Raw genomic sequence first — 11,574 nt, forward strand, 5'->3', positions numbered from 1 at the left:
TCTCTATTCGGCCCTGGTTAGGCCCCATCTAGAGTATTGCGTCCAGTTCTGGGCTCCACAATTCAAGAAGGACGCAGACAAGCTGGAGCGTGTTCAGAGGAGGGCAACCAGGATGATCAGGGGTCTGGAAACAAAGCCCTATGAAGAGAGACTGAAAGAACTGGGCATGTTTAGCCTGGAGAAGAGGAGATTGAGGGGAGACATGAGAGCACTCTTCAAATACTTAAAAGGTTGTCACACAGAGGAGGGCCAGGATCTCTTCTCCATCATCCCAGTGAGGGACACGGAATAATGGGCTCAAGTTACAGGAAGCCAGATTCCGGCTAGACATCAGGAAAAACTTCCTGTTAGAGCAGTACGACAATGGAACCAGTGACCTAGGGAGGTGGTTGGCTCTCCCACACTAGAGGCCTTCAAGAGGAAGCTGGACAACCATCTGTCAGGGATGCTTTAGGGTGGATTCCTGCATTGAGCAGGGGGTTGGCCTTATAGGCCCCTTCCAACTCTACTATTCTATGATTCTATGAAAAACTTTTTCATCCAAACCTGACTAAATATAAGCCCAATTAAGGCTCACTTGGTTTTTTGTCATGGGCAATATGCTTAGGATCATAGCCTTAACCAGCTCATTGGCTGCTACTGTTGAAATTTGCTAGTAAACCTTTTTGTGTAGGCTGGGACTAATGGAAGGGCCAGCTGCTAACCTAAGGGCTAAAGTGGTTTGGGAGAAAGGAAAATCTGGCTGGGTTCAGACAACAGGATAACCAGTGGTGGTTTAAATAGTTGACGGTTGGTTATTTACCCACCATGGGTCATCTTGTGTGGAGGGAGCTTGTTAACCAACAGTTGGTTATTTGGTCAAAATAACCAACGCTGTGCAGAATTGGCTATTTGAACCGCCACTGTTTATCCTGTTGTTTAGACGGTACCATCAGTCATTTCCTTGGCCACCACTGCTTATTCCATCAGCCACAGAGTTGCAAGGCAAGAGCGGTCAAAGCAGTGGCTGAAGCTCTAGTCCAGCCGGCAGGATAGACTTTTGGCAGCAATGGCTGATGGGATACTAGTGGGAGGACTGAGGAGGGAGAGAGGGCAGGGGATAAGTGAGTCAACTCAGCGTGGACTAGTCAACTCAATGCTGATCCTAATCCACTCCACGGTTGATTATTATGTTGTGTGGGGAGTACCCCTTAGATAAACAACTGTCGAGTTTATTACTCCACTGTTGACTATCGTGTTGTCTGAATGCAGCCTCCGTGGCAACAGACCCTGATAGGAAGCCGGTTTAGATGATCATGGAACGTTATGTGTTGGTGGAGAACCCCTGGCTTATTTCTCACAATGGCTCTCTGGAAATATAACTGCCGACCGCACACACGCGTATTCTGTTAGTGCTGTTTCCTCCGATGCCTATTCATTTTATCTTTTCGAACAAAACTCTTCCCACACTCGGGGCATTCGTGTGGTTTCTGTCCTCCGTGACTTTTCTGATGTCTGGTTAACATATCTCTCCGAGAAAAGTTTCTCCCACATTCCAGGCAGTTGAACGGTTTCTCTCCCGTGTGGATTCTCTGATGATCCATCAAGTGCATTCTCCGACTGAAGTTTTTCCCACACTCCAGACATCCGTATGGTTTCTCCCCAGTATGAATTCTCTGATGAATCTTCAAATATCCGCCCTGGTTGAAGCACTTCCCACAATAAGAACATTTGTATGGTTTCACGCCAGTGTGAATTCTCTGGTGTCTCGTCACTGCTTCTCTAAATGTGAAATGCTTCCCACATGTCGGACAATCATACAGTTTCTGTCTGGTATGAAGTTGCTGATGAGTCATCAAATGTTCTCTCTGATTGATGCTCTCCCCACAACGGGAATGGTCATATGGTTTCCCTTCACTTTGAATTCCTTGGTTTCCCATTAGCGACGTTGTATGAGTAAAACTCTTCCCACACACATTAAGAGGGTTCTCTTCTGTGGGGTTATCCTGATGGCTATTCAAAAAATCGTCTCCATATTCGGAAAATTCAGATTTACACTCTCCCTTTACGGTTCTCTGATGTTGATCAAAGTATGAATTTTGCTGGAGGTTTTCCTCTGACGTGGGATATTTGGTGTTGTCCTCCACAGCAGGTATGACATCAAGTTCCGGCTTGTAGCAATACCTTTGACCAAACTCTGAGAACAAGGGAATGTTATCCCTTGTACGCCTTGTGGAATTTGGGATAACTGCAGCGGTAAGAGTGTCTGTGAGCGCAATACACCCATTCTCTCTTTCCACTGACAGCTTTCCCTGTTCCTCTTTAGACTCCCATCCTTCCTTATGCATCCCAGCTATTTCCGGCACGTTTCCATGGTTTATCTGTGGGGCTGTCCTAAGTGTGTCCGCTGGCTCATTGCCTTCACCGCGACAATCCTCCATCTTGACCTGACTTTTCTTCCCATCACCTGCAGAGAAAGAGAGAATTATTTTGCACATGCGCTGGTGACCTCTTTTCAAGATCCCTGTAACCTCTTTAGCCTGGCTTTTCTTTTTCAGATATTTCCTGCTCTGCTACATCCATCTTTCTGTCTCTATGATCATGTCAATCCTCTCCTTTTATCTGAGGCTGTCGTTTTGAAATAACGTGGCACTAAGCAAAACCTCAGGCACAAAGGGTGATGCTTGGTGCCCTGTCATTTCAAAACCCACTCATGCTAATATGGGCTAGAAACTTGAAGAATTTTTTAAATGAAGGAACTCAGTACCATTATCTGCAAACTCAAAAACTCTTCCATAGTACAGCAAAGGAAACCCAGGAAAAAAGTGTTCCTAACAAGTGTTGTGGGGGGGCGTTATTAGCTGCTGGAAGTTGCTATATCTTGTTCAAGAAAGAAAGGGTAGAATAATAATAATAATAATAATAATAATAATAATAATTTATTTCTTACCCGCCTCTCCATTTTGATCGAGGCGGGGAACAACAATAAATGATAAAATACATAAAACCGAATTAAAACATTATATACATTGTTAAAAACATCCTAAAAAAATCCTTAAAACACCTTAAAATTCCACTGGATAGGCCTGTCGGAAGAGATCAGTCTTTATAGCTTTCCTGAATGCTAGTAGACTGTTAAGTTGACGAGTCTCCTCCGGCTGGCCATTCCACAGTCTGGGAGCAGCAGAAGAGAAGGTCCCCTGGGTAACAGTTGTAAATCTAGTGTTTGCTAGCTGAAGTAGATTTTTCCCAGAGGACCTGAGTGTGGGGGGCGTATTGTACGGGAGAAGGCGATCCCACAGGCAGCCTAGACCCAAACCATGGAATAAAGATATTTAAGAACTATTTTTCCATTACCATAGAAAAAAATGAAATAGTAATATTAAATATGGATGGACTGAGATGGCGATAGTCTAAAGTTTTAATGATGATTCAAATGGCAAATGGGATCAGCTGATGTTTACTGGACTTCAGCAGAAGAGTTCCTTACCCAAAGAAACTCCTTTCTCACCATCCTCCTGGAGGACTTTCCAGACCATTGTCTGTTGGCCTGGCTGCGTCAGGCTTCGCTTGACAATCTGCAAGTACATGCCTGTTTCCTTCAGGTTCATGGCTCCCTGCAAACAGGAAAAAGGGAGGGAGAGGTGGGTAAGAAATTATTATTATTATTATTATTATTATTATTATTATTATTATTATTATTATTATTATTATAATTATATTATACAGGGAGCCACCTGGTCAGAATTCCCTGGAGAAAAAACAGTGTTATAGCAAAACATTACACACTCGCTCCAAAACTCAGAACATTCCTCAGTCCATGGATATTCAGTGGAACACTGGAACGTAACATAAGAAGAGCCCTGCTGGATCACAGTGACCGACCAGTTCCCTGCAGAAAACCCACAAGGAAGGCATGAGTGCAACAGCACTGTCCCATCCATGTTCCCCAGAAACATGTCTACACAGGCATATTGCTTCTGATACTGGAGGTAGCAGATAGCCATCTGGACTGCAAGCCAACAAAGCCCTATGAAGAGAGACTGGAAGAACTGGGCATGTTTAGCCTGGAGAAGAGAAGACTGAGGGGAGACATGATAGCACTCCTCAAATACTGGAAAGGTTGTCACACAGAGGAGGGCCAGGATCTCTAATCGATCCTCCCAGAGTGCAGGACACGGACTAATGGGCTCAAGTTACAGGAAGCCAGATTCTGGCTGGACATCAGGAAAAACTTCCTGACTGTTAGAGCAGTACGACAATGGAACCAATGACCTAGGGAGGTTGTGGGCTCCCCACACTAGAGGCATTCAAGGGGCAGTTGGACAGCCACCTGTCAGGGATGCTTTAGGGTGGATTCCTGCATTGAGCAGGGGGTTGGACTTGATGGCCTTAGAGGCCCCTTCCAACTCTACTATTCTATGATTCTATGATAATCTTCTCCTCCAGGAATTTGTCCAATCCTCTTTTAAGGCTACCCAAATTGGTGGCCATCACTACGTCTCATGGAGACAAATTCCATTGTTCTGTGTTGTGTGAAGAAGTCCCCATCTGTGCTCAGAAAATGGAGTGCGGTGAAAGGGGGCGTTCCTGGGGGCGGAGAGGAGACTGTGGTGCCCCCCCCCCCATGATATATCCTATGGCTGCCCCAGCCTCCTTCCTTCCCCCGCGAAGCCTCCGCTAAAACGCCTAGCTAAAATGCGATTTCAAAGACTTACAACGGGGACCCAGGGTGGATTCAATAGGATTGTGCCCTACATTACACACATGCCACAGCGCTGGATCTCCATCCAAAGGAAGCAGTTGTGTGGGCAGCCAAGAGCATGTCTGTCAGCCTGACTCCAGTATATTCACAACAACCTCCAGTATCAGAGGCAGTACACTTACATATACCAGTTAGGGGAACATGGGTGGGAGGGTGCTGTTGCACCATGTCCTGCTTGTTCATCCCTGTCCGATGGCTGGTTGGCCACTGTGCGAACAGAGTGCTGGACTAGATGGACCCTCGGTCTGATCCAGCAGGGCCCTTCTTATGTTCTTAACTTTGCACATACCTCTGTCAGACCGGTTTGATCCATTCCCTGTCCTTCAGGGGGAAGGAACGAGCCACCATCAATCTGCCTGGCTTCTTCGTTGATACATCCCTCAGCAGCTTCCAAAGGCTTTTCCTCTGTATCCAGGGAACCCACACACTCCTCTTTCGTTGGCCCCTGAAACAAAGAGGATGATCCAACTAAGGACATGGCTGGAAGAGTTCATTCTGTTCCCTTCGCCCCTATTCTCTTGTGAGTGTAATTCAAGGGACTGCTTTTGCCAAATAAAAATCTCAGCAACTCCCTAGTTCTCATGAGGTTATTCTCAGGCCAATTCAGGGTGGACCATTTATGCTATAGCTACTTTCCCCGCCCTAAAACAGAGCTTGCAGAATTTCAAGGGGTGCTACGTTTTTTCCGCCACTGAGAAGAGTTGCACCTGTTACTTCTACCCTGCGATGAAGCTCTTAAAGGCACAATTGTCCTACCCAAAATAAAATGTGGCAACCTTAATCTCCTTTGCAGGGCTGTCAAGATGATAAAGGAAATTAATACTTAAATGGTTTTGACATCATCATCTAATTATTTCTTACCCATAGGGTGACCATATGAAAATGAGGACAGGGCTCCTGTATCCCACACACTCCCACACTAGAGGCCTTCAAGAGGCAGCTGGACAACCATCTGTCAGGGATGCTTTAGGGTGGATTCCTGCATTGAGCAGGGGGTTGGACTCGGTGGCCTTGTAGGCCCCTTCCAACTCTGCTGTTCTATGATCCTATGATTCTATGATCTTTAACAGTTGTATTGAAAAGGGAATTTCAGAAGGTGTCATTTGTATGCATGCAGCACCTGGTGGAATTCCTTCTTCATCACAACAGTTAAAAATGCAGCTGCTAGAGTGACCAGATACAGAAGAGGGCAGGGCTCCTGCAGCTTTAACTGTTGTGATGAAGAGGGAATTTCAGCAGGTGTCATTTGTATATATGGGGAACCTGGTGAAATTCCCTCTTCATCACAACTGTTAAAGCTGCAGGTGCCCTGCCCTCTTTTAAATCTGGTCACTCTAGTATAGCTCTTGCAACTTCCCCAGGTTCCCCATATATACAAATGACACCTGCTGAAATTCCCTTTTCTATGCAACTGTTAAAGATACAGGAGCCCTGTCCTCCTTTTCATAGGGTCACCCTAGCTGAACCACCTCTCTCTTTGGATCGAGGCAGGGAACAACATTAGTACAATACAATATAAATCCTATACATAAACCAATACAATATCAAAATAACAAGCAAGACATCTTAAAATTCTTTGGTTTTAAATTCATCTGGGTAGGCCTATCAGAAGAGACTGGTCCTTATGGTTTTCTTAAACTCACAGAGAGAGTTAAGCTGACGAATCTCCTCTGGCAGGCCATTCCACAGTCTGAGGGCAGCAGAAGAAAAGGTCCTCTAGAGCACCGGTCCCCAACCCTTTTGGCACCGGGAACCGGTTTCGTGGAAGACAATTTTTCCATGGACCGGTGGTGGGTGGGTTGAGGGGATGGTTTTGGGATGATTCAACCACATTACATTTATTGTGCACTTTATTTCTATTAGTATTACCTTTGAAAAGGGAAGCTGGGGTCCCCTCTTGCCTTCGTTCCTTTCCCCTCCCCCCCTCGCCCCTACGCTTCCCTGGAGGTGTGGAGAAATCAAGAGGCACAGCATCCACACAAGAACAACAGCCCACCACAACCCATGGAGGCTGGTGGCTCCAATTTCAGTGGGGCTGTGAACCCATCCTGGGTTTCAGTTAGAACCAGCCAGAATGCTGAAGGCATTATTATTGCATTTATATCCCACCTTTTTTCCTCCAAGGAACTCAGGGCGGCGTACATAATCCTCCTCCTCTCCACTTTATCCTCAGAACAACAACCCTGAGAGGTGGGTTGGGCTGAGAGTCTGTGGCTGGCTCAAAGTCACCCAGTGGGTTTCAAGGGCCTAGTGGGGACTAGAACCTGGATCTCCCGTACCAGTGCGGTACCCCTCTTACGTTGGCGCTATAGTGCCGGGCCTGCTGGTGAGAATGCGGCCCGATTCCTAACGGGCCACGGACCGGGACCGGTCCATGGCTCGGGGGTTGGGGACCCCTGCTCTAGATAACAGTTGTCATCCTAGTTTTGGCTGACTGAATTAAGTTCTCCCCAGAGGACCTGAGTGTGATAATGACCCAGTTTGTATTATCACAGTGGCAAAATAAGCCATGGTGGCTTATTTCCCTCCCTGTGCATGATGGTTGAAGCTGCCTAATTCGCATAATTACCCTCGCTGGGCGCAGGTGGTCATGATGTCAAACCCAGAGAGGGTGGGTGGCTGTGGTAGTTTACAAACCGTCCTGAAAACCCATAGCTTGTTCTAGGGTTTCTGGTTGGTTTGTAAACAAGCCCCGGCCAGCCACCCTCACCGGGTTCGAACATCACAACAATCTGTGCCTAGCGAGAGCAATTATACCAGTTAGGCGGCTTGTGACTGGCACACATGGGGAGGGAAAATAAGCCATTATGGTTTATTTTACCTCCGTGATCATAAGAACCTGCCCACTGTAAACTGCTAGAGGAATCACAGAGAATGAACAGGATCAGACTATTATAGATGGGAGGTTAAGAAATGGTTATTAACAGAGGTCATTTGTGAATGACAATTGTTCATAATGAATGATTTTGGGGAGGAACTGCAGTAAAAGAAGATTTTATTTACGGTATACTGATCACAGACATGGAACTGTAGCAGTTCAATGCGTAGAACGGTCTCTTGTCATGAATGGATGGACGTATATAATAGAACATGAAAAATATGTATTATACAATTTTAATTGCTTTGCCATAATATTTGATCCCTTGAAATGTTATGTAGTAAGGCAGGGTATAACCATTTAAAATAAAATATATTAGGGAGCAATTCTATGCATGTTTAGACAGAAAAAAGTCCTGCAACTCCCAGCATTGATGAACCAGCCGTGCAGGCTGGAAAATTCTGAGAGTTGTACACCTTTAATTAATATAATGATAATGGGAAGATAGTTATAGTACGTGACAGTACAACAAGCGTGGAACTTTCCCTAATTAAAGCACTTTCTGGAAGAACTAAAATACTCTTATTTGAAATGGGGTTTAGCATATGAAGCTAAACTAGTCAAGAGACTTTCAGCCCTTGGACTATCCATTCTCAACTGAATAACTGCAGATGGTTCCAACAACTTAATCCACATTCTATGTCCTCTTAAAAGATTCTGGGAATGAAAAAGTAAAGTCTCACCTGCCACTTCCCTCCCTCGGCCTCTCGCTGGCTCGTGAGGAAGTCCTCGGCCAGGGCCACGGCCTGGGAGCAGGTGTCCGGCCCTCCTGCTCGGATCCAGCCCTGGAGGTCCTCTGGCAGGCTGGCCAGGAACTGCTCCAGGATCAGCAGCTCCAGGATCTGCTCCTTGCTGTGTCTCTCCGGCTTCAGCCACTGCCGGCAAAGCTCCTGGACTTGGCTGTGAATCCTTCGGGGGTCTCCGACCTCCTGGCAGCAGAATTGCCTGAAGTGCTGGCGCTGCACCTCCATCCTCAGGGCTTCCCCTCGCAAGATGGCCGCCTTCACTTTCCCATAGTCCTCCTGATCTCTGGCTTCCAGGCTCCGAAAGGCCTCTTCTGCTTCCCCGCTCAGGGCTGGCAGGAGCCGGGCCACCCACTCTCCTCTCGGCCACTGGCAGGCCTTGGCCACTTGCTCAAAGGAGGCCAGAAAGGCCTTGGTATCTTCCCACGGGGCAGCCTCTGGCATCACTGGGCTTCCCCATGTTGTGTGAACGGGCTGTAGTGTCCTCAGCAACTCCTGCCATTGGGCTTCCCAGTGCTCTTGCCTCACCCTGGATGGCTCCCCTTTGTCTTCTTGTGGAATTCCCCATCCTGGTCGCTTTACCATATATTCAGGATGAAATTTACTGGTGGCTTTTCCTGCTCCTTCTTGACCTCCTTCTAATTTTGGGCCTGCAATTCTTTTCTCTTTCATCCCTTCCACTCCTGGCTTCCTGGGAGGAAGCCGTGTTTGAGTCCTGGCAAAACCTTTGCTCTCAGCTCCTTGAAGTCTTGCTAAAAAGACACAGGAGGAAAACACTTAAGTCGGTCTTTCTTGATTGGTCTTATAGCACTCACAGAGGAGGACTCACAGTTGAAGACACTTGTTAATGACAACAGAGCTAGGGGTGTCAGTGGTTCCCAGAGGTCCAAGGCCATTCATGGGAGGTATTCCCAAATTGAAAGGGGAGATTCTCACTGTGCTAAAGAGACACAAGGGCTCAGTTCAGACAACACATTAGTCAATGCAGTGTGAAAACTCCACTCAATGGTTGAATTTGTAGAAGGTACTCCCCACACAACATGTTCTAACTCCACCGTTGTGTGATTGTGGGCTAGCATGGAGTTGAGTAAAATCCATCACGACGTTTGATTGACGTTGTGATGGATTTTACTCAACTCCGCCCTCTCTTGTCCTCGTGGTCCTTGCCATGGTATCCTAGGGTGACCCTATGAAAAGGAGGACAGGGCTCCTGTATCTTTAACCATTGTATTGAAAAGGGAATTTCAGCAGGTGTCATTTGTATATATGGAGAACCTGTGGGAATTTCCTCTTCATCACAACAGTTAAAGCTGCAGTGCCCTGCCCTCTTTTAAATCTGGTCACTCTAATATAGCTCCTGCACCTTTAACTGTTGTGATGAAGAGGGAATTTCACCAGGTTCTCCATATATACAAATGACAGCTGCTGAAATTCCCTTTTCTATGCAACTGTTAAAGATACAGGAGCCCTGTCCTCCTTTTCATATGGTCACCCTATGGTATCCCATCAGCCATTGCTGCAAAAAAAACCAATCCCCATGGCTCTCCTAGAGCAGCACTCCCTCCTTTTGCTGCTCTTGCCAGAGAACTCTGCAGCCAGTGGGAAAAGTCAACTCAACGCAACCTAAAACTCCATGGAGTCCTCCACATAACACACCACACAACAGTTGTGCAGGAACTCTCCTCTACACAGCATGGATATCCTGCGTGGTGTGTTTTCCAAAACAACTCCACCATTGTGTGGAGTTTTCCTGCCAGACAACACATTTCTCAACGGTGTTGTAAAAACTCCACCATGGAGTTCTAAAACCACTGTTGAGAAACGTGTTGTCTGAACTGAGGATGGCTAAGAGACCGCCGATTTGAATGGCCATAGTGTGGCAAAGAGAGGGATGCAGAAGAAATGAATCAATGGGGGGGTGGGGAGAATCAATGGAGAGTTTTGTGACCCATCCAGAGAGCTTTGGCTATTGGGCAGTATAGAAATGCAATAACTAAATAAATTAAAAAGAGGGCCAGCGCATGGTGTTGTGGTTAGAATACTGGACTGGGAGTTGGGAGATCCGGGTTCTAGTCCCCACTTGGCCATGGAAGCTCACTGGGTGACTTTGGGCCAGTCACAGACCCTCAGCTGAACCTACCTCACAGGGTTGTTGTTGTGAGGATAAAATGGAGAGGAGGATTATGTACACTGCCTTGGGCTCCATAAGGAGGAAAAAGGCAGGATATAAATGAAATAAATAAATAAAAATAAAATATGGAGTCAGGATTCTTGAGGCTACATACTTAAAAACCATTATTATTTGCTTCAATCTTCAAACATGTAATCTTAGTCATCACAAGTGCCCTGCCACGTAGGATGGTATTAATTAGGGTGACCATATGAAAAGGAGGACAGGGCTCCTGTATCTTTAACAGTTGCATAGAAAAGGGAATTTCAGCAGGTCTCATTTGCATATATGGAGAACCTGGTGAAATTCCCTCTTCATCACACCAGTTAAAGCTGCAAGTACCCTGCCCTCTTTTAAATCTGGTCACTCTAGTACAGCACCTGCAGCTTTAACTGTTGTGATGAAGAGGGAATTTCACCAGGTTCTGCATGCATACAAATGACACCTGCTGAAATTCCCTTTTCAATACAACTGTTAAAGATACAGGAGCCCTGTCCTCCTTTCCATAGGGTCACCCTACACTTTGGGCACTGCTGTTTACTCAGAAGCAAGTCCTATCGTGTGCAAGCAAAGAGGCTCACATCTCCTCGCTCAGCGAGTACGCCTAGGACCGCTGCCTGATAGGGCAGCCACGTGGGAGCCTTTGCCCACACAATAACAACAACAGAGCTCGGTGGAGCTCCCCAACCCTACCGCGGACGACGACGAGGAGCCCGGTGCGACTCTCGGCTTGCTGGCTTTCCCTGCTCCGTTTACGGGAAGGCTCGGAGAACCGACCAGGGGGATCCCGAGCCTTGAACGGCTTGCTGGAAGCGGGGCGGCTGCTCCGACCGGCAGATCCCACCCTCGGCGGGCGGCTTCCTGCTCCTCCTTTTCCCGTCGTCGGGGTAGGGGGGGGTTGAATGGCGGCGGTTGCGCAAGCGGAGCCGTCCGGGAGGGGGCGGCCGTGCGAAGCCCGGCTTGGCTCTGCGGCGCCGCCATTAACCCACCGACGGAGCGGAGGGCGGAAAGGCCGGAGGGAAGGTGCGGGATTTGCCGC

General features: G+C 47.2%; 1 protein-coding gene across 1 annotated transcript; it reads right to left on the reverse strand.

The window, feature by feature from the left end:
• Positions 1-200: 200 nt before the first annotated feature.
• Positions 201-11,360, reverse strand: LOC134396161 (zinc finger protein with KRAB and SCAN domains 7-like). Its single transcript, XM_063122556.1, has 5 exons — positions 11,229-11,360; positions 8,306-9,117; positions 5,034-5,189; positions 3,470-3,596; positions 201-2,446 (listed from the first exon to the last, which is right to left on the reverse strand). The coding sequence occupies exons 2-5, from the start codon at positions 9,035-9,037 to the stop codon at positions 1,389-1,391; spliced, it is 2,073 nt and encodes a 690-aa protein (XP_062978626.1). The 5' UTR covers positions 9,038-9,117; positions 11,229-11,360; the 3' UTR covers positions 201-1,388.
• Positions 11,361-11,574: the final 214 nt, after the last annotated feature.

Source organism: Elgaria multicarinata, chromosome 3, assembly GCF_023053635.1.
Source record: "Elgaria multicarinata webbii isolate HBS135686 ecotype San Diego chromosome 3, rElgMul1.1.pri, whole genome shotgun sequence".
NCBI lineage: Eukaryota > Metazoa > Chordata > Lepidosauria > Squamata > Anguidae > Elgaria > Elgaria multicarinata.